Source organism: Bombyx mandarina, chromosome A1 (genome assembly GCF_030267445.1).
Source record: "Bombyx mandarina strain Sakado chromosome A1, ASM3026744v2".
NCBI classification, from domain to species: Eukaryota; Metazoa; Arthropoda; class Insecta; order Lepidoptera; family Bombycidae; genus Bombyx; species Bombyx mandarina.
Genome location: NC_143234.1, coordinates 17044953 through 17069769, shown reverse-complemented (window position 1 = coordinate 17069769; position 24817 = coordinate 17044953). Strand labels below are relative to the sequence as shown.

Genomic DNA, 24817 nt, shown 5'->3' with positions numbered 1-24817 from the left:
CCACTGAGAAGATCCCGCGAGAAACTCAGTGGGCTGTGTCTGTGGGTTAAGATGCAGCCAGGAGCACAGCTAAGCCGTTGCCTACCGCTAACTACTTTCCGTAAGCCTCATTTGAAGAAAGGCATATACATATGTTATAATATTATATTAAACAAAAAATACATTATTTTCTTACAAATATTTTCACAAATATACTTAATTTAATAAAGCAGGTTTGATGTTAAAATCCCAGTTTTGCAAGTCAGTGTTGCGCTTATTAATAGAGGAACAGGTCACACAATTTATCGTATAGATATTCATCGTGGCCTAAAGGATAAGACGCCCGGCGCATCTATATCGAGCGATGCGACAGTGCCGATGTTCGAATCCAGCAAGCAAGTGCCAATTTTTTTAATGAATTACTTACTAAACAAACGTTCAAGATTAACTAACACGATGATGGAATAAAGTTGTAATAAAATTCAAACCCAGAAAAATTATAATTTGTACCCTGCCGATTTGTGCCGTGAAGCAGTAATGCGTTTCGGTGGAACTCATGCCTACCTGGTGTCATGCCTCATGTCCCAAATCTCATGTCTGTATGGCATTTACGTTGTGGATGTCTATGGTCTCCGATAACCACCGTTCACCCATCTCAGAAAAAAAAAGATATAATTAAATCTTATGATTCTTGAGACCCACGACTTACTCGAATGAATATCATGAAGCATAGGCATATAGATCTTATAAATCGTGTGTCTATCTGACATCCCGAATTGAGGTCAATTCCTCTGACCTTCAAATTACTGTGACCCACATTCTCATTCGCCTGTCCGCACTTATTGTTTTATTTCCATATAGAGGTTTGAGCTGACGTGTGCTTCATAACATGCTAATGAATGACGCTTTTTTTCCCCGATACAAACGAATTCCATTTCCCAGAACAGTGGTCGTTCTAGAGACTTATTTTGCGAATTTAAAATCCCACCAACACACGAGAATCTTTACGATACTTATACATGTAAGTTTGAGCTCGTCGAGGATAGCTTTTGACATTTTATTACTATTAATATCATCCTTGTCGTTGGAGAACTCTCTGTCATTACGGAAATCCCAGATCATTGGATTGCTGACACATTTTTATCTGTCCTTATATTTACTTGTTATTAGTTAATGAACCTATTATACTTATATATCACAATCCCATAAATATATCCCTCTTCTATCTCTATCTATGTCACGATGATAATAGGTATAATCAAGGAATACGATTCTTTAAAATAATCAAGATCTACTACTACCATTGTCTAAGTCTTCCGTAGGTATTCCTATTTTTCTTTATTGTTTAGGTGGGTGGGTGGACGAGCTCACAGCCCACCTGGTGTTAAGTGGTTACTAGAGCCCATAGACATCTACAACGCAAATGCCGCCAGCCACCCTAGACAAGAGTTCTAAGATCTCAGTATAGTTACAACGGCTGCCCGACCCTTCAAACCGAAACGCATAACTGCTTCACGGCAGAAATAGGCGGATACTTACCCGTGCGGACTCACGCGGGTCCTACCACCAGTAAAATTATTCTCTCTGTTTATTCCGTACACAAAAACAATGTTGTTACAATTTTTTACAAGAGATATGTATTACAAGATTTACAAGCAAGTGTTGCAATCGCTTTACTCGCTTACAAGAATTCTGACAGACTGCTCTGCCAATAGTAACCGACTATGATGATGTTACAATCAATTTTACGTAATAATGTTTATGCTGTTATGAATGAAATAATTAATTAATGGCTGACTGTAGCAAGATGTCGACAGTAGGTTAATAACCATAAACATAATAACTCTGTTTATCGCTCTATATTCTAAAGGTTACAGACAGGTAGAGGCGACTTACACGCATACAATAAATTCATGTAATAAATTAGGATAGCACCCTTCGAATGTACTATAAATATCCAGCATAATCCATAATAAATGTATAATACATATATACAATCTGTTGTACGTATGCTCGATTCTACCGATACAATATATGAAACCAACCTCGAAATAAAACTTAACATATTTTTTTATTTACATATATTTAATTTTATATTTACATGTATTCAATAAACTCTAAATTTAAGTTTATTGTCAGTTTAACTTTGATTTAGCGTATCTTACAACCGGATCAAACTAAACAATGAATGTAAAAAACCTGATAATTCAGCGTACGCCTTCGCAAGTCGGGGAAAACCGCAAGGAAAACCTATTAATGAATGAGAGTCTGAGTCGTTTCCCGACGAAATCCACGATTACAATCATTTCTTAATATAAACCAGTTATATCTCTTAAATCCACGACATGGATACACTATTACAGGATGCACGAATCGTCGCAGTAGTCACTATTCAGTAGAGAGTAGTCGTTTTCAGTACGAACGCACACAAACGCAGATTGTGACGCCAATGCTGAGCATACATACAGGCCGATTTATCGCGGTGCCGGCGAGACTATAAATAAGCAAATCGCGCGCCCTCCCCGCATTCTGTTTTGAGCATTCATTCAGAGTACTTCGCATTATTCGCGCTTTGACAAATAAGTAAAATGGTCGTGAAACTAGAAAACGTTTCTTCACTGTACACAAACATGTGCCCGACGAAATCGCGCCGTGACATGGACACGATCGTTACCGACTGCCCGAGAAGACAGAAGCTTCGGTGCTCTGCTCTACCTGCGCTGGTCGAAGATGAAACCGAAGAGGTCTACCAGGAAGAGCAGCGTTCGTTTGTGCTGCACTCAGAGAGGTTGTTGAGACAGAAGTCCGTGTCGCCGCAGCGTCGTGAGAGACTACGCCGTCAGCTGGCCTTGCCCTCGCTTTCTGAAGACGAAGAGCCTTGAACGGTTCATGCAACCGAGCAGGAATGAAGTTTTGAAGCTCACGACGAGATGTATGGTTGCTTCTCTGTAGGTAGAAGCCCCTTAAAGCTTCTGAGTTCGAAGCTCTGACCTCAGTTTGCTGTGATGGACAAGGTGTTGTGTTCTACAGACAATTTGTGAAGTGAAATCAAAAAGAAATTAAATCAAAGTATTTTTACGGCTAATTCTGTAATTTGTATTGTTTGTATAAAATTTAATAAATGCGTTTTTCTTAATATATCTTCTTTACTTCTTTACTACACTTACGATTGGTGAGTTTTGTAGATGAAAACTTCTGTTTCAAATCTCTGCAACAGATTGCATATTCAAGTTTTTCAATCGATGTTAACGACAAAAAATAACTAAAGTTTGAAAGATTTTACAAAATTTCTTGCTATCATTGAAATCAATCATCAGTTTTACCAACATTTTAATAGTAATAATATAAAAGAAACATTCATACATAACAAAATCTCAATCAATATTAGTAAACACATAACGGGTTATACAACGCGCATTTCACAATCAAATATTGCATAAACACGATCACTGTTTTATAATAATAATTATCGGCACAGCTGATTGACTGAGATTAATCTTCACTAAAACTGACTAGTACAATTCGAAATAGTATTTACAAGCTGTTAGGTACATTGTTTATGTTTTTACCGGTTTTTGTGTACAACGTGCACAAAGCAACAAGATTAAATTAATTAATTTTAAATCGTTCTTCATAAGAGGAGGTAAAGGCGTCCTGCTTAGGGTCTTGCGGGCCTGGACGGGTGGGTACCATTGATCTGCCTATTTCAGCCATAAAGCAGCAATGCGCTCCGGTTTTATCCGTATGGAAAAGCCGTTGCACTATAGAACTAAGATTTAGAACTCATGTCGCAAGGTTGTTAGCGGGATTTATGTTGTTGATGTCAATGAGTTTCGGGAACCACTTAATAACAGGTTGGCACGTTCACTCGACTAAGCAACAGAATAATAATAAATTACCCATATATATATTAAATTGTAACCATAATATTATCCAGAAATTTCGAAATTTAAAAAACGTTTCTTATTATGATTTAATCGAAGGAAACAATTTTGAAGAAAATGTAATGGAAACAAATTGAATAAATTTTATGTCCTGTGATTTGTATGGTATTATTTTTCTCGGTATTATAAAGATTTATTGCCAAACATCAATGCCTCCTTGGTTCTAGATTTAAAACATTTCACAATTGATTTGGTCTCTTAATAAATTTCAAACATATTATGTGGGTATATAGCTATATGCTCCCAAATTTAAGTCATTAAGTGCACTTATAGATGATTTAAATAAGTATTTGATATTTTCAAAATTTATTACGAAAATCGAATTATCTTATTCCCTTTTATGTCTTCAATAAAGACAAATTTGTAAGGACAGCTGGTATTTCTTTGTTGCATATAGCATTCCCACGGGTAAAGATGGGGTCGCTTTTGTATTGGGGGTGAACTTGCTTCGTAGAACTTCTTCATTTCAATTATGTTTTGCTTCTTTTTAAGAAATGGTTAATCAAGGGATGGGATTTTTTTTTGAAACTGAGGTTTGTTGTGGTCTAGTCTATTTAATATACTTTATATCCGTACATTGGTGCTTTCCACCATGGAATGGTAACATAAGCGCGTATTGGTACTACAAGCAGCCATTTGTTCCGGTCTGAAGGATGTAACGGTCGCTATTCAATACAATTTGGACTTATTCACGTTTACGTGCGAAAGGCAAGAGACCGTAAAGAATGGAGTGCGTATGGAGATACCTAGACTCAGTATTGAGTGGACATAGGCTTGAGTGAGAGTCACGTTCACGGCTCTGCTATCGACTTAACGTCAGGTAAGCCGCGACCCTAAAACCTAGATGTAAGAGAGTCCTTCTCGGCCGTGACTCTCAGATCCATAGGCCGATTGCTTGTTCATTTTTAAATTTTGTTATAATAACGTATTTTCTAACATAATAAAATTATAATTTTTCTTGCAATATTAAAATTAATATTTTTTTTATTGCCTTATAAGAAAACTAGCATACGACCCACATGATGGTGAGTGGTTACCGTCGCTCATGGTCGTCAGCAATGCCAGGGGCAGGGTCAAGCCGCTGCCTACCGCTTAATACTTTCCACAAGCCACGTTTGAAGACGGACATGTCACTTTCAATTATAACATTTTAAATCAAAATTAATTCTGTCCGATTGAGCTCAGAATCATAGGAATATAGTTAAAAATGTCATTCACCTTATTTTTCTACGGTACGTTGGGTCTTATGATAGGAATGCTTTTTAAAGGATAATATAGGAATGTTAAATTTTAAGACCTTACAAGTCATGTCTCGAGGTGGGAGGCGGCATTTACGTTATAGATGTGTATGGGCTCCAGTTACCAATTAACACCAGGTAGGCCGTGAGCTCGTCCACCCATTTATGCTATAACAAAAAGGATGAGTTTCCCAATTCGACTGTATTTTTTTATATGAGTTTTTGTACTCGGAAATTTTCTCTTTAACAAGTGAATTAATCGATTGAATCGAGTGATCGTTACATCGAGTGAATTGATGATTATTTTCTATTTCAAAGCTGGTGATTTTCATGTGGGGTTATTTATTATTATGTATATATTATAATTGACTACGGCTATATTGATGATATTCTAATTTTATTTAGTTGTTTAAAATTGTGTACTATCTCCATACGTATTTGTTTTCTGTAATTCGTTTTTCATATTGTTACAAACACCAATTTAATATGTTCAATCATCGCTTAATCATTAAATTAATTTATTTTCAATACGGTTAAGTTAAAAATAAAGGTGGTTTTAATTTACATTGGATTTCAATTAGATTCGATGAGGAGTAGTAGTACGTAGTGATTAATTTTTTTTTTTGATATCCTACTATCAAATTATGTTGTTAAATAGCATATTTTTCTTGTTGTAATTGATATTAATGGAAAGTTTATTAGTGATTACAAAGCCTACGACAAAAAAAAAACAGTAGGAAATAGTAGCATTACAGTTTATCATTTGATGATCTTTTCGCTGTAATGATGTTATTATGTCAGTGTGTTAGTCGGTGTTTTTTTTTACGATATTTTCGTGAAGCTATCACTTCTTATTTAGAGAATGATATAATACGTACGATCGTTTTGATACGGTCACAATTTAGATTAAAAAAAAAAAAAAACATAAAACAAACTTAATAGTTGTTGACGTTCTAGCCGATTTATCTTGAAGATACTGACTCTTCTAACCTCGTTTGAATACAGTTTCGAAGTGATTCATTCAAATAAAAAATAATAATAATATAAGCCTTTATTAACAATCTGATTTAAGTTACATTTTTAATACACTTATTATCTAGTTTTATTATTCGACACCGGTTTCTTGATCGTCTTGCTGTACAGCATAGGCCTCCCCAAGGGTTCTCCATAATATTCTATCCTGCGTTTTTCTCATCCAAGTCGTTCCTGCCACTTTTTTGATGTCATCTTCCCATCTACGTTGCTGTCTTCCTCTATTTCGCTTTTTACCCCCAAATAAAACATAATAATGTTTAAATGAATAAAATCAAAACATTAATTGAATAATATGGTTCGTTTGTTCGAATATCACACGTTTTCAATGTAAACAACAGACAAACAATGATTCATTTGATTCATAGACGTTAATCTGTGGACTGTTATTGTTTTATTTAAACCTTTATTCAGTTGTTTGTTACACGTAAATCAATCGATCTTTAGGAAGAGTGTTAAAACTTTAAAATATAAATTAATGAAACGATATTTAACAAAACCATAACATCTCCTGTTCATTTTTTGTTAATGAATAATTTTATTTTTAAGCTTTTATCACGGGCTTTGAGCGCGGCGACCGAATCAAGAATTTTCGTAACGAAAAATAAAACCTAATACCCCCCACTCCGCCTACCATGTAGCTCGCGTTCAACATATTCACACGTTGCGCTTTACTTGTGTAGTGTTTGTGAATAAGCGCGCGGCGTGACGTCGCACTGCATGCGCATCATGAAAAGTCTGCCCATCTCTCTCTCACGCGGTCTAGCTTATGAGTGTAAAGGGGACAGTTAATGTTTTGCTTTTGTTAATGTTTATAAATATAGCGTGGTCTTATTTTATTATTGTTTTAATATTAAATTATAATTGCATAAGTTGATATAAAAATGCTATGCAACAGCTTTATCGCGGCAGTTCCAGAGTGCCACACGTGTTTTTAGTGTAGATTTGTAGTGCACCAGTCATGTGTTTATTTGCACAGTTACGCACTCTTGAATACGGCCCGGCAGCGATAGCAATTGCTCTTATCACTAAAGAGCTGTGACCTCTTCGACGACCTCTCTGCAACGAAAGAGGTCGTAGACTCAAAGCTGAAGGCATACCACTATGTTTTTAGTTGGAACATTTGTCAACGTAAAATCAATCATGAACATGGTCACGAGCGCTCAAAGTTGATAGCTGTCAAACTTGGATCACAAATTGTTGATTAAATGTGCTCTACCATAAAATGAGCAACATATTGTATTTCCATATAGTTTGATCAACTAAATTACTCCATAAACGTAAAAATACTGCAAATGTGCATTACTAGCTTTTACCAGTGGCGTTACTCGCATGAATGTAAAAAATGTAATATCTAGGCGAGATATATTTTCGACATGAAAGGTAGCCAGTGTATTTTTATGTATCCTTGAAAACGTGCCTGGAAAAAATCTTGATGACCTGCGTAACAAATAAACTCACTTTCGCGTTTATTATACTATTATAATAGACTAGCGACCCGCCCTCGCTTTGCTTCGGAAACATTACATTTTATTATTAATAGCTGAGTCCCGCGATGCTACCCGCATTTATTGTCGTACCGCGGGTGATGCCGCGGGGCGAAGCTAGTCTAAAAAGCCTAAGTTACTCATCATCATCACCATCAGCTATCTATCAGTGAAAGTCTCGTCCAGCCGTTCTAGAGATTAGACCGAACAAACAGACAAAGATTAATAAAAAAATATTTTGGCATATGTACTGTGTACACATACGCATTTAGTAAAAAGTGGTTATTTTATTATTACAAACAGACCCTCCAATTTTATTTATTTGTATAGATGTACCGAACGGAAATTGAAAGCTGAATGTTCTTTGTTTAAGAAAGACTGATACACACACATTTGTTAATATTATTATTAATCAAAATTTAAACTCTACCGTAGATTTTGAATATGGCAATAAAAACATTAAGACCAATCCAACCAAACCAATAAAATGGTATGTTCAAAGTTTATACTTTATTAAGTATAGTCCCTTAAACGTGTACTTATATTTAAGTACACATTTAAGGGACGAATTGAAATGACAAATGTTACATTTTATGGTATAATATTCGGCTATGGAACCTAAAAGTGTATGATTTTAGGATGTATATACATATCCAGTTGACATATAGTATGTAACCGCCAATTACAAGGTTCCAATACAATAAGAATTCTGTAGCTACGCAAAATATAATTAATCATAGCTTTAATGTAAACAAATCTTATCCTCCATGAAAATAACAGCTGACGATGACGTAATTTGATGTAATAAGTGTACATAAAAGAAAATATGAAACGATTTGGTACGTGAAAAAATTTTCGCTCACGTATATTTTGATCAAAAACACTAGTCATTTGAAACGATTAAATAGGATCAACATTACTGATGTAACATTATGACAAATAAGTAATCGTGCTGCGGAAATATGGGCTATGCTGAGTTGGAACACGACCGATAATTCTGTGAAAACGGAGTGCACTCATTTAAATTTAGCTAAGTTAGTTTCGCTCTATTTCAGTGCACGTGACGAATGTGTGACGATTTTGTGTCTCATGACGGTATAAATTTATCTTCTTTAGTACTGGAGATGAGAGGCTCATTTACAGTCAAGTTACTGGCCTACTGGTTCTCGGATGCATCGCAACATCAATGTTGAGACATGAGGTCGAATTAATAATTGTATTGATAAATCGGCCGTGCACTTTTATCATTCATCATCATTATCCCGCCCTTCTCCCAGTTACCTGGGGTCGGCGCAACATGTTTTCTCCTTCCATACTCTTCTATCAAATCATTGCACTTTATTGGTGTCAATCATAGCCCGTGAAACGTGACATGAAATCGGCAAACGTGTAGCAGTAGAAGAATACTAAATTATTTTCTAAATTGCCTTTAATGTTTCGAAGAGCTGATACACATTTCTTAATGTTTTTTGTGCGTTCTCCTGTACAACAAACAGATATGAACAATATATATTAGGTATTTAATTATGCTTTTGAAATGATAAAAATTAAGTGTTTGTTTGCATGTATTCTATTTTTAAACGCTGATTTTGTTAACTTAGCAACAACGCGAGATGCTTTTTGTTTTGTTTCTGACAACGAGCTCTGAGAACCCGTTGATAGCTACAAAACATGACAATATGGAACGTTCTCGAATAATTTAAATGACTGTCTTGTAAGTTGTTATCGAGTTTAAAAAATAAAACATTTGAATCGTACGAAGCTATTCAACTTAATAAGTCTTGTTTTACCGTTTAATTTTATTTATTTTTATGTATTTTTTTAGTTGATTATAAATGAAAACACAAGCATTTATAGTGCTTACTTTGAACTCGCGTGGGCAGGTATCACGCCTTACCTATTTGAAGAATAGGGCAGCCATTTATACAATGCATTTGAGGCATTAACCTCATGCAGTAGGTTGTACCCATCGGCGCACGCTCGACGAGCTGGGATACGTACTGGAGGAAAGATCGTAATCGCGACTTTTTTTCCTACCTATTCGCTGGTTAGCCTAAGAGGTTATTCCAACTATGCCGGTAGGTGAGCTCACGAGATCAACCTGAGAGAATTTGCTAACACTGGCCATAGCAAGAGCAGGTCTTCACTGAATCAACCACCGGATCGGAATCGCGATCCACTGAGAAGATTCGGCGAGAAACTCAGTGAGCCTATGGGTAGCCGGGACAAGGCACGCTCTTCTTCCGCCTCACTCAGGTCCTTTCTAGTTATGGCTGCTTCGGGAGATACCTGCAGGAAGCAGCCATGTCCGTGTGGCCATCGGTGCGAGCACCCAGACGATAACGCTCAGCATGCGCTCAAAACGTGCTCGCGTTGTAAGCATCAGTGGCGAGATCTCGTTGCAGTACTTGTGCGAGACCTCTCCTTATGGGCTGTCGTTGCCCGCACACTAGATGACTAGAGCTCGTGGGAGGCCATGGCCAGATTTTTCGACCTGGTTATAGCATTCCGTGAGGCTGAATAGCGTGAACGAGAGTGAGATCCCTTTTCGAGTCTTCAGCGCAGAAGGCAAGGTGAGCGGCGCAGACGCGAAGCCCTCGCTCAGCACCTGTAGGGACCGTCTGGCGTGAGGGCACTCGGTGCTCGGCTGTCGATCTGGTAGTGAGACGACGCAATTAGACTCCTGTGCGCTGCTCCCGGTGTGTCTCCCATCCTATAATCACGACGGGTACCGGTGAAAAAGGACTTTGTCGCGCACTGTACCCCATCGATCCACAACCACCAAGCGCACACCGGAGTAGTGGAGATCGATGGGGCTAAGTCGGTTCTGCGGTCTTCCGTGGCTCACGTCGTGTGTAATCTCGCGCCTTTCTCAAGGCGTAGTCTCCTAGGACACTAAAGTCCTGAAACGTATATGTGCACTAATTTTGATTTGTACCGAATTTACCCCTTTTACCCTACTATAGTCGAGGTGTAATTACCATACGAAAATACATATGTCTTATAGTACTATAACATATACAGTAGTCAGTCTGTTCTTCACCAGGTCGCTGTTCTGTGAAATCACTGTTAATTTATTACCTTTACCGAACCAAATAATTATGCACAGTCTCATTGTCATTGAGTCTTTGTACTTAACTACCACATAATATAAGTCAAGGTTGGAATTTTACATTTCATTTGAATGTCGAGTGTTGGACCACGGTCCGCTCGGGTGTAAGAACGATCGTTGAGCATAGTTTTAGTCCATAGAAAAGCTACATTTACGGTAGCGTTTTTCACAGGACACAATTTAATTTTTTTTTTGATCGTGATGTACGAGATACCGCTTGAAAACCCTTTGCACGTCTTTTTCCAAGATCCAAGGCCGGGGTAGAAGGGTGGTGACTCAAATAAGCTTATACTAAATCTCTTACACATCAAGAAAATTACATTGCTCTAAAAAACGCACGCTAAGGCCGAAAAAATGTAGCATTTCAATGCACTATCTCACACGTCGCCCGAATAATCGGTCTGGCGCGTGCGATCACGTTAATCCAGCTTTATTGCTTATCACTGTGATTAATGAAGTACCTACACGACAAAAGCGACGTCACAATTAACATCATTCCATAAACACGAATCCGTCATGAAGGTTACAGATGTTCAGATCGTGATATTCGAATTAAATAAATTCGCGTTGTAACAAAGATAATGCACCGGTACAACAATGTTGATTGAGGATCATTAAACGGCGGCGGCGATGACTCGTTCGTCCTTGAAAATATTATTGACTGTTTGTAATACTGGGAGAGTTTTTTTAAAATTTGTGGTTATCTGTAGACTTTTGTATTTCAAGTTTTCGGTGAAACTCTGTTTTTTGATGTAATGGCGGCGGCTGTCAAAAAGATTTTTGGTAAAACTTTAAATACATATTTTTTTACTGCTTAGATGGGTGGACGAGCTCGCAGCCCACATGGTGTTAAACGGTTACTGCAGGCCATAGACATCTACAATGTAAATGCGCCACCCGCCTTGAGATATGAGTTCTAAGGTCTCAGTATAGTTACAACGGCTGCCCCACTCTTCAAACCGAAACGTATTTCTGCTTCACGGCAGAAACAAGCGGGGTGGTGGTACATACCCGTACAGACTCACAAGAGATCCTACCACCAGTAAACTGTAAAAACCATAATAAGATAGGCACTTTTTTGCTTACCTAATCGTTGGTAAGGGTAATTCCAATTACCCTCCGACTGGTGGGTGAGCTCAAGGGCTCAACCTGAGAGAATTTTCTAACGCTAGCTCTAGCAAGGGCAGTTCTTCCTCGAATCTACAACTGCATCAGAATCGCGACACACTGAAAAAGATCCGGCGAGAAACTCAGTGGGTTGTATCTATGGGATAGTTTCGCTCGTCGAACCCTCCGTTGTATTCGACGAGAACGGTGACTGATGTATGGAGAGCCTAAACGCAGCGAGAGCTGTGCCAGAGAATCCGACAAGTCAAGTGGAAATGAAAGCTGTTTAAATTTTTTTACTGATAATATTAAAGCATATCAGTAGATATGTAGATAACATGCAGAAAATAAAAAAACATCGGTCGACAAAAATACCTAGTCAGGTCATAAATTCTGTCACATGTCTAATGTAAAATAATTGAAACAAGTTTATTCATTATGTAACTATTCATATACCAAAATGAACTTAACAAAACATAGATTCTTATGACACTAAAGTTTATTCAAAATGACCTCCGTGATTTTGAATACAGGCCTTCAATCTGCGCGGCCAGTCGTCTATCGCAGCACGAACGAGGTCCATGTCAATATCGGCGGCTGCCTTAATCAAGGATGTCTTGAGTGACTCCAAATTGGGATGAGGCTTTGAGCACGCCTTTTCCTCCAAGTGTTGCCATATCTTGTAATCTAACGGATTCAAATCTGGACTGGAGGAGGGCCAGTCTTCGTGCCGGATGAAGTCGATTTCACGCGCCGCCAGCCAGTCTTGTGTGCTCTTCGCTCTATGAGCTGGCGCCGAATCTTGTTGGAATACCCAGTGCCTGTTATTGAACATGGTATGAGAAACAGGTTCCACAAGGTTCGTCAGGACTGTATTTTTATACACAACTGCATTCGTTTTTACACCTTTCTCACAAAAATGTACCTCTGTTAAGCCACAATAAGAAACTCCCAACCATACCATGAGCGAGGATGGAAAATGAACTCGTTGGACACGCGAAATACGGTTGCTCGCTTCTTCACTACTGTGTGCGTACACCTTATCATTTTGTTTGTTGTAGCTCTCTTCTACGGTAAAAATTTTTTCATCCGAAAAAAGAATTTCCCGATATTTTTTTCCCGCGTACCGCTTCAACAAAGCGCGGCATCTCTTCAGTCTCAGGTCCATTAGACGAGCATTCAAACGATGTCCTGTTTTTCTTTGATATGCCCGAAGCCCTAAGTCTTCATTTAACACCCTTTTCACCGTGGTTCTGCTTAACCCCATCTGAAGGGCCAACAGTTTCTGCTTACGTTTGGGATTTCTTTGAATTCGTGCCTTCACAGCTTTTATCACTGCTGGAGTCCTAACAGACCGAGGGCGACCACTTCTTGACCTGTCATCTACACTAGAGTCTTCATTGTATCGTTTGATGGTACGATAAACGAATCTTTTGGTTATATTCAAATTTTTCAGTATGTTAAAAATTTGAATTGGCGCGTAACCGCAACGATGCAACGCAATAACTGCAACACGGTCTTCTTTAAGCGTCCACTCCATATTTAAAAATGAGTAAAATTCTAAATGTATATGTACATTTTTATTTTCATGAACAATTCGAAATTCGAATTCAATAAACATTTTTGTGGCCAGCATTCTAAAAGAAAAGTTTTTACTGTGTGACAATACTTATGACCTGACTAGTTATATGTAGTATAAAAAAATTACCGTATTATCTATGCATATTTTACAAAAAGGTTGATTGCTATATGTAATCTGTATGCCTATCATTGTTTGTGAAATTTTACTTTCCGTATATTATTTCAAAATTCCAGCTCGAAACTAAATAAAAACACATTTAAATTTCAAAATTGCCCTCAATTTAAAAAAAAATAACCGCTAAATTTGGCAAGAAATAGAAAACAAATTATGCACCTTTATATTGAGACACCGCGGTGTACACAACAAAAGGTGACTTAACTATGAAAATGAGAACAATAGGTGGCCTTATCACCAATTAATTGCCCTTCGTAGAATTAACTTACAGAGGAAATAAACCGGTAATGTTAAACGTGATACTCTCAAATAATACGGAGATCCAAAAATGCGTCTATTCTCCATATTGGTGGTAATGATCCTATGTGCACGAATCTGGATTATCTAACAAATTTTGCAGCTTTTTTTTTATTTATTTTTAAAGGCTTAGTTGGGTGAACGTGCTCACAGCCCATCTGGTGTTAAGTGGTTACTGGAGCCCAAAGACATCTACAATGTAAATGCGCAACCCACTTTGAGATATAAGTTCTAAGGTCTCAATTACAACGGCTGCCTGACCCTTCAAACCGAAACGCATTACTGCTTCGCGGCAGAAATAGGCAGGGCGGTGGTACCTACCCGTGTGGACTCACAAGAGGTCCTACCACCAGTAAACCAGTAAACCACCTGCCTTAGTTTGTTGATATCTTAGGGGTGGATCACGGTAATCCGTATACGACCGAGCAGCATGTGAGCGACACTCTCGTATGCTAGACCGACACTACACAAATCTATACCTTAAAGTCGTCGTGGTATAAAAGTTAAAACGCTATGTTTAACTGCCTACGTACGACTATATCCATGTTCAAATCTCGCAGGCAGGTATATACATATTTTTAAGAAAATTTCCACGTATGATTTCCACGATGAAGGAATAACTTTTAGTAAAAATCAAAACCCGAAGAAAAAAAAGGGTTTTCTCGTCGCACGTATGGTAACGCCGGGTAGATGGTGGGTACCATCTTGATTATTTGACTATTTTTAGGTAGGAAGCAGTCATGCGTTCCGGCCTGAAGAATGGGGTAGCTGTTACACTATACAATAGAGACTTCTTCGCTGGGGATACGGTAGCCGCTAGCACAGGGGAGCCGCGAGCCCAATGTGATGAAGAGGCACGTTGTTACTTGAAAGGGAAAGTGATTGCATAAAACTATTAGTCCGCTCTATCGTACACACAAGGACTGCAGAATTGAACGTAGTTTTGTTATGTCAGGACCTTCCTCGCTCGACGGCGTTGAGACTAACAAAATTTGCATTTTTATGAGTATATGCTTTTAATAGGTTATGTTTTAATTAGAGGAATACGATGTAATTAAAGCCTGGACCGTATATTGTGCCCCACAGACTCAGGCTACTGAGTTTCTCGCCGGATCTTCTCAGTGGATCGCGTTTCCGAACCGGTGGTAAATTCTGCGAAGCACTGCCCTTTGACAGGGCCAGTGCTAGCAAGCAAGCCCCGGGAGCTCACCTACACGCTAAAGTAACGTGATATAGCCTCTCAAGGCTATCAGTATAGGTTGGAAAAAATAGATAAAAAGTATATTGAGCACTAGCTGCACGTACTGTAGCAAACAATGTTGCAGTGTCTGGATTTTTTTGTTTTTCCAGTGCTTGAAAGAGGCGTCCAGATCTCCGAAGCAATTCTATAATATGATACGATTATTTGTGATACACCTTAACATAGGTTAATTGTTAGGCTACGAATATACCGATGATTTTAATAAACGAATAGAAACCAACTCAAATATAATTGTTATTTACCATACTCCAAAAAGTGTATATGCACTAACCTTTGAATTAAATAAGGTTAAAAGTCACGCATTGTGTAAATGTCACCCTGACATCTGATAATTACATAATAGCATGATGTTACTGCGTTCTCTAATTAGTTGCTGTGCGATAATTAGATTAACAAATATTGACACATTACTTGTAGGACAGATAATATGTAATAACCGTATTATATACTTAATGTATTGTATTGTTGTGTTCAATTTGTCGTTTATAAACAAATTAAAGTATTAATTTCTCAGTTCGGTCTTTTTGTATATTATATAATATTCTGGATCCCAAGGTAAGAAGAAAAATTAAGTTCAATCCCAACGCATTAAATCATTAAATTACAAGTGTCAAGGAATATCGCGACATATACATACTTTGACTTCGATACTCGCATATATTTAGATGGGTTGTAAACGCATTTATCTAATTTACGTTTTGGTTGCATATACCAGTGAACGGTCTCAAGACCCAGCTGATGTTAAGTGGTTTTCGAAGCCCGTAGACATCACAACGTGAGTACGTCTTAAGACATAAGACTTCTCAAAGGTATTGTATAATATATATCCTTTTTTTATTGCTTAGATGGTTGGACGAGCTCACAGCCTACCTGGTGTTAAGTGGTTACTGGAGCCCATAGACATATACGACGTAAATGCGCCACCCACCTGGAGATATAAGTTCTAAAGTCTCAGTATAGTTACAACGGCTGCGCCACCCTTTAAACCGGAACGCATTACTGCTTCACGGCAGAAATAGGCGCGGTGGTGGTACCTACCCGTGCGGACTCACGAGAGGTCCTACCACCAGTAATTACGCAAATTATAATTTTGCGGGTTTGCTTATGTGTTACATGGTGTTATTAACATTTTAATCGTCCGTGACCACAAAAACAGAAAAGAAGAAACAGAGAAGAATACACTAATATTCTAAAAAACTGAAGAAATTACTAAAATGGAAATTATAAATTGAATTGAAGAAAAATTTTGCGTCCTATTTTCGGTGTACAACATGAAATGCTATCAATAAAATAAAATAAAACTAACAGCCTAATCTCATCCGCACATCACGAGATTAGAAGCTAAGATCAAAATGCTATTTGCGAAACTATTTTCACGGTTTGGTCTTTTTTTTACTGTCAATAAATTATTTCTGACCTTTTGAATACTTTAGGGTTTTCGGGGTCACTGAGAAATCAAATACTTTACGTTTTTCTGAGGTGTTTGTTATTCGTCAATATTTGAATTTTGTCTTAAACGAGTACATTAAACAAAATTAAATGTCAACGCTCGAATTCAAATTAAACAGTAAAAGTAGTTCTAATCTGTATATAGGTATATAAAAACGAATTGCTGTTCGTTAGTCTCTCTAAAACACGAGAACGGCTGGACCGATTTGGCTAATTTTGGTCTTGAATTATTTGTGGAAGTCCAGAGAAGGTTTAAAAGGTAAGATAAATATGAAAATGATAACAATTTTGTTTTCCCTTTGATGTGTCTCCCGTCGGACGGATTCCTTTTGTTTGTTTTAAGTTTTTTTTTATACAAGAGTTTAGGTTTTTTATTTTTCGATTGAGGCACTACGAAGTCTGCCGGGTCAGATAGTTACGAATAAATGATTAGCGAAAACCGAAGCAAATACTAAACTATTTGCACTGTAAACATTTAATTTTGTACTTGAAATCAAAACTGCTTGCTTGCATAATTGAATACTGAGTAAGTTTACCAGACAGGAATCTTCCACGTAGCCTTAAAAAGTAAACCTTATTGTATATAATTGTACTTTGTACTGAGACCTTGTATGTTTCTGATAATAACAGCAGGTAACAAACATTTTTTTGTTAGATTTTAAAGCATCGGTAATTCCACGTAGTTATAAAAAACTCCACAAAACATAATATTTTGTCATTTTCGCCCCGACCGTTTGTTTGTCTCCGTAAAACTCCCAAAAATAACTGAACGGTAATGATTTTGAAGGTCACCTGGTTTTCTGTAAGTTAATGTTTATCTAATAACATTAGGTGCCTATAGACGTTCTTTTCCTACCTATGCTGATAGCCTTGAGAGGCTATTTCAGCTTCTCCTTGACGTGTAGTTGAGCTCACGGGGCTCAAACCGGAAGTGTTGCCAACAATAGCAGGAGCAGTGCTTCGAACTCATTGATTACAATGAAGAGTTTGACGAGCGAACTAACCCATAGATAAAACTCATTGAGTTTTATTTATTTATTGCTTAGATGGGTGGACGAGCTCACAGCCCACCTGGTGTTATGTGGTTACTGGAGCCCATAGACATCTACAAAGTAAATGCACCACCCACCTTGAGATATAAGTTCTAAGGTCTCAGTATAGTTACAACGGCTGCTCCACCCTTCAATTCGAAACGCATTACTGTTTCACGGCAGAAATAGATATGGTGTTGTACCTACATGCGTGGACTCGCAAGAGGTCCTACCACCAGTAATTACGCAAATTATAATTTTGCAAGTTTGTTTTTTATTCCACGATGTTAATCCTTCACCGTGGAAGTTAATCGTGAACATTTGTTGAGTACGCATTTCATTAGAGAAATTGGTACCCGCCTGAGATTCGAACACAGGTGCATCGCTTCAACACGAATGCACCGGACGTCTTATCGTTTAGGCCACGATGACTTCAACGGCTGATCTGATGGTGAGTGGTTACCGTCGCTCATCATGGACGTCAGCAATGCCAGGGGCAGAGCCAAGCCGCTGCCTACCGCTTAATACTCTTAATACTTATACTTACTACTTATGTTCATGAGCGACTTCCAGGATAAACGAGTGACTTTCGCCGGATCTTCTCAGTGGGTTGCGATTCCAATCCCGTGGTAGATACTACGAAGCTTTGCTCTTGCTATGGCCAGTGTTAGAAAATTCTCTCAGGTTCAGTCCGTGAGCTTACCACCCGTCCGCGCGTAGCTGGGTTAGCCCCTTAGGCTACCAGCGAATAGGTAGGAAAAAAATAATCGAAGACGTGAATACCGCGATCTACATTGAGACATGAGGTTAAGTCTCCATTCTACTATGTAACAGCTGCCCCCCTCTAAGGGCCTGTGCACACCACGTTTTTTAAACGCGCTTTTATCGTACAGAGTGGTTTGTTGTCGTCTGTATCGATTCAAACGCGTATTTGAATGTATACAGGTGTGCAAAGGTCTACAAGCTGCGTCTGACTTGCGTGCGTATCGCGTCTGTATCGCTACAAACGCGCGTCGACAGCGCGTTTAAAAAACGTGGTGTGCACAGGCCCTAACTGTACGCATGGCTGCTATGTAATTGTACTCTTTTCTTTTCGGGCCAGGGCCGTCCGAAGCTCTTGTTTCAACTCCTAAACAGGCGCGCTGGAAATGTGGGAATTACTTGGATATGTGGCCTAACCTATTAAACGACTCACCTGCACTCACCCTCCCTGCTCAAGACAGACATCCTGCCACTAATAAATACACGCAAGTTTATAATATTTTTACCAATGACAACGTTAAATTACACTGAACAACGTCACTTGTTTCTTTTCCCTACGCATGCTGATAGCCTTGAAAGGCTATTTCAGGTTTACTCTAGCATGTGAGTGAGCTCTCGGGACTCAAACCGGAATTGTTACTAATACTGGCCTTAGCGAGAGCAGTGCTTCGCAGAATCTACCACCGGATCGGTACCGCGACCCACTGACAAAATCCGGTGAAGTCACTCGTTCATCCTGGAAGTCGATCATGAACATAAGTATTAAGTATAAGTATTAAGAGTATTAAGCGGTAGGCAGCGGCTTGGCTCTGCCACTGGCATTGCTGAAGTCCATGGGCGACAGTAACCACTCACCATCAGGTGGCCGTGTGCTCGTCTGCTAAAGGCAATAAAAAAAATTCTACCTATATGATACTCGACATAGTAACGTCTCTTGATCCGAACACACACCGGCCGTCTTATCTTTTAGGCTACGGGCTTTGAGTATTATGTTTAGTGTTTGGAATTATGAAAACCGAATTTCGTGGAAGAGAGAAATATCTCGCTGTGTTTGAAAAGTAATGTTTAAATAATTACAAAGCGTTCTCTGTTGAACAACCTTCACTCAGGTAAACAGTAGATCCAAATGTTTTGTTTATTTTAAGATTTTTTTTAGTGAAGATTTTTTCTTCTAAGTGTTTTGTTGTGAAGCATTATTGCTTAATGTATTGTAATTTAGACTTATCATATTCAAGAAGCTCTAAAGTAATTTCGTAGGAGCCGAGCATTAATAAAGTCGTCATTTCTATAGATACTTAAAGAAAGTTTATATAATCCAGTTAATAAGAGTCAATGAACTTTTATTTAAGATCGTAATTTGCAGTCGGATAGTGATAAAGCACGTTATTTAGTCTGTAGTAGGGATTGGTACAAGAGCTCCTATTTGTTTCTGCCGAGAACTAATTATTTGTCCCAGTCAGAAGAAAGGATAGTCTTAATCCTTTGCAGAGTACACATTGATATGAACTCCGCTTCCGATCAAGTGAGACGTGAACACGATTTATGAATGAAACAATAAGCGTACGTGTGTGTTCAAAATACATTATTCCTTACATTTCTATTGAAAGTATAATAGGTACATTATTATGAATAGAAAATCTTGTGGTTCTCTGTTTGAATTACTTGTGCTAATATTTAAAAGTATAGTATACGAAAACTAAAATTTCCATATCAATACCCATTTTACGTCATCAATGTTAAGTAGGCTAACATATTATGTACGTGTTTTTACGTTCACCTGACGCAATCGCGCACGCGTCCACGCCATAGATTAAGATTATAATACATATCACTTAAACAGCCTTTTTTAATAAAACCTGTTTGTAAACATTCGCAGCTGGTCTTTTGTATTAATATTCATTTTCAAACACGATCGAGAGAGACAGAATGTTTTTCGTTATCAAAGTGTAATGACACAAACTTCACTCACATACGTCGCAACGATAAGATGAAATCTCATAATCACAATGACATTTTATTGATCGTGACGAAAATTGATTTGCACGTGCAACAAATAGCTTAAGTCAAGGTAACTATTGATTTTGTTGAAGAAAATTAAAAATGCACGTTCATTAAAATTTTGTGTGCTTTAATAATGGCGCACTGGTTTATCATTTAATAATAACTTATTTACGAGCAGACCTAACACGTCATACACACAACAGCACGCATCTTTGACGTGATTATATATAATAAATTAAGGCTACTCTTATTTTAATTAAATTTATATATCATTAAATGTCATTTATAAATCATTTTTTCATTTTAATTATAATGTTAAAGTTGTATTTGTTTAAGAAAACTATTTTTATATTTATTATGAATTCATCTCGAATTGTTACTGAATTTGAAAACGAACCTCCTTTACGTATTTTTGTTATGAGCAGAGATTATTTTAATTATTTAAGGAGCTATGTCGATTACAGCTGAGCACCTCAATCCTTGAGGTTATTTTGTGTTATGCCACTAAATTAGTTCACGGTTGACTTCCAAGGTGAAGGAATAACATCGTGTAATAAAAATAAAATCCACAATTATAATTTGCGTAATTACTGGTGGTGGGACGTCTTGTGAGTCCACTCGGGTTGTTACCACCACCCTGCCTATTTCTGCCGTGAAGCAGTAATGAGTTTCGGTTTGAAGGGTGGATCAGCCGTTGTAACTATACTGAGACCCTAGAATTTATATCTCAGGGTAGGTGGCGGCATTTACGTTGTAAATGTCTATGGGCTCTGGTAACCGCTTAACACCAGGTGGGCGGTTAGCTCGTCCACCCACCTAAGCAATAAAAAAAAGCTATTACCATCCTATTTACAAAGTATCAGACGGACAAAACATATTTTATATTGATAAACAGTATATATACATATATTATTATGTGTTGTGTATGGTTTAATAGTATCTACTGTATAAGTTTAATACAATAGTTGAAATTGATATCCATTTTCGGCTATACGAATGTGTTGATCAGTGAAACTGGTTCTGTGACGGTCATCTGTAAGTTCGATGAATCGTGCACGACTGTTACGAACCATCAAGTGTTATCGATATATTAATACGTGAAGCAAAAACTTTGTAGCCCTTTTTACGAAAATTGCGCGGACGGAGAAGTATGAAATTTCCCATACTTATAGAGAATATTGAGAAGGAGTGCAGAATGCAATTTTTTTTTTAAATTATGCATAAAATATATATAAAAAAAAACATTACACACACTACCATGTAGTTGAAACAACACACATATAAATATACTCTTTGTTTATTGTCAATTGTCAAACTTTAGTTATTGATTATTATAGTCTGTGGTCAAATAGAGAATAGATTAATATTGTTTGTCTTTAATATTATTTATCTATATGTAATGTAGTTTTGGCGAAATCTTTGATTATAAGAAGTATAATAATAGTGTTTGACAATAGAACCATAATAATGTTTAAACATGATTTAAACTTATAATTTCAAATAATTATAGTCGAATTTCGACTACTGCGGGACCAGTAGTAAATATGACTTCATAGATTCACATAACAACCTTTCGCACTAGGTATGTTTCAAGTTAGGCACCTATTTATACCGCGTAGCAGTAATGCGGTTATATGAGTGGGGTAGTTGTATTACAAAGGCATTGAAACTTTCATCTCATACCCAAAGCTGGGCAGTGGAGATCACGGTCCACTTACCTATAGACAAAAGGACTGCGATCCATCTAGGAGTACCCTACTTTTAAGTTTCGCACACTATGTACTTAAAAAAAAAATTCTAAACATAGACATTTTAAAATATATTTAAAATAATTACTAGCAGTTAGAAATGTAGAATTCGAAATTTTGAAATCATGGGTTTGTTGAAACACGGCCTTCCGTTTCTACTGTTAAATCTCTGTTTAAGAAAATAACTAACTCAGAGAAAAAAATATGTTTAATCATAATGATTTATTGTTAAATTCTGCAGTTACATATTATGTTATCGCAGTCTAAATTTAGACAGATTTTATCGTAGTCTTATTCTCTTAACACGGCGACATGTTGTGTGTCATCGTTTTGATAAAAACAAAACAACCCGGTTTTCGAAAACAATGAAACACGGTAGGTATTTAAAATAATTTTGTTTGAAAGAAACAAAAAATAATTTTAAGTCTTGTTTATTATTATAATTTTATTTTATGATACTTTTGTATATTTAATCTCATTATTACATCATACATAGACCGCGGTTGGTATCTTTCAGAGTAGGTACTATGGTTGTGCGGTAAGATAGCAGAACCACTAAAATGGTTAGTCTTTCTGTCACTAATTTCCCACATAACATTATTATTAATTCAGAAAAAGAAGCTATGTATTCGTAGGAAAAAACTGTTTTACCGCATTTAACTTTCGATACGCAGGACTTAAAACATCTTTTGTTTCTTAAATAATCTGCAGTTGGCGAAGTTGTTGCTAGAAAATTTGGAAACGAGTGTGCTTTTGAGAATTTTCCCGTCGAGGACGAAAATAATGTGATACCAACGAAAATTTAAATGTTCAACGAAAATGCGTTTGAAAATTGCATTCCGAGGGTCATCGTGAAACAAAAAGTGAGTGGAAATCTAACTGAACTGAAAAATTCTGTAACATCGTCACCGTCAGTGACATCGGGCCGTCTCTAATGTAATAGAGGGTATATGGTGAGAAGGAAATGACAGAGGGCTTTTTCCTCTGATTTTGCTTCCAGGCTTACACCAGATCTTTTTTCTACGTATTCTCGTCACATTTCGATTGCTTATTTGGCGGGAGCTACCGAGCGGATTTGGGGATTTTCTCTGTGTGGTTGCTAGAAAAAAAGGAGCCTATGGATAATTAGAATACAAAGCATGTAAAATTCTAAATTTAATTAAGGCTGTAAATCAGTCGCAATACTAAAATATAAGACAATTATCGTCCTACGTAGTATATTTCAATTTCTAGGAGGATCGGTACGGTATGCAGTCTGCTATTTCGTTTATCAACCAACATACTGATGGTAGGGCGTGTTGTGAGTCCGCACGGGTATTTACCACCTATGTCCCTGTCATCCTTCTAAGGGGCTTCGGTAACTACTTAATACCAGACGGGCCGTGAGCTCGTCCATCCATCTAAGCAATAAATAAAAAGTAGGATTTTCTTCGGTTTTTGTAAATTTTATTGTCATCGTGGGGAGTAGGGGGAGATCGAAATGCGACCTTCACCGACCCAATCGTCATCCCCACCTGCACGCGCCGGATGGCGGCGGCGACCAACAGGTTGCCGTGGTACTCCCTGCTGGAAAACCAACAGGGCAATGGCGACCGAACAATGGCCTTGAATGGCCTGGAAAACCTTGGGGATCAAATACCCCCTAAAATGCTGGTGCAGAAGGCAACGGGAAACCACTTCACTAATTTCCCACGAGAGTCATACGCAGGTCGTATCCGACTGACGCATGACCACGACCACTCTGTCAAGAGTGTACGAATAGGAAGAAGATTGTCATCGTATTAATTGCGACGTTTCGAATCATTTACAGTTTTTATGGTCACGGGTCGACCAACGAATAATGACAATAAAAAACGCGACTATAATCGTAAAAGCAGTTTTAATGATTAAACCATTACATGTATTTATCTCTAACGCAAACACACAATCAACGCGCACGGACGACAAAAAATACTTTTCTATATTAATAACGTTACCTTGATCTGTGAATACAATTACGTATAAAAAAGCTAATACACACGTCACTGTTATACGAGATCTATTAATAAAATGTCTCGCCTGTACTGACAGACAATTATAGATCGAGATCAATTTTCCTAAATTATGGTTTAGTTTTAAATTCGTCACGTGCTTGTTTTAGTACAAAATCATGACAGTTTAACTAATTCATTAGTAGCGTGCGTATATTGAGGTGGCACTGATATGTAGATACTATCCCAGCTTTATCTACTTCGAAAGTATCATGGATTTCTGTTTGAACGGTGAACCAGTTGCTATTAAAATATTTTTATAAAGATATTTGAGTCTCTTCGGAGTCTCCAGGTAGATTGTATACATGTAACAATCTCTATGAGCTCAAATAGGCACTTAATCTCAATGATTTGTCTTTCTCTCGCACAAAAAAAATGTTATTATTTAGTCCTATCAATGTTTATATGCTATTAATGAATTTAGTACTTACATTTGTTTTACATATTTTGCTTGCATGGTACTCAAACCACTTACATACAATAAATAGTCTTCATCTTATAATTCTGACGAAATCAGAAATGCCTATGAGAATAGTCCACTGAATGTAAAATAAGACGCAGAGAACTTTAGTTAAAATAATTT

The 24817-nt window shown here is 37.4% G+C and overlaps 1 protein-coding gene across 1 annotated transcript; it reads left to right on the top strand.

Annotated features, from left to right (window-relative positions):
- The first annotated feature begins 2496 nt into the window (after positions 1–2496).
- Positions 2497–3117, top strand: LOC149499589 (uncharacterized). Its single transcript, XM_089739671.1, has one exon. It carries the CDS (start codon positions 2568–2570, stop codon positions 2859–2861), a length of 294 nt encoding a protein of 97 aa, XP_089595797.1. The 5' UTR covers positions 2497–2567; the 3' UTR covers positions 2862–3117.
- Positions 3118–24817: the final 21700 nt, after the last annotated feature.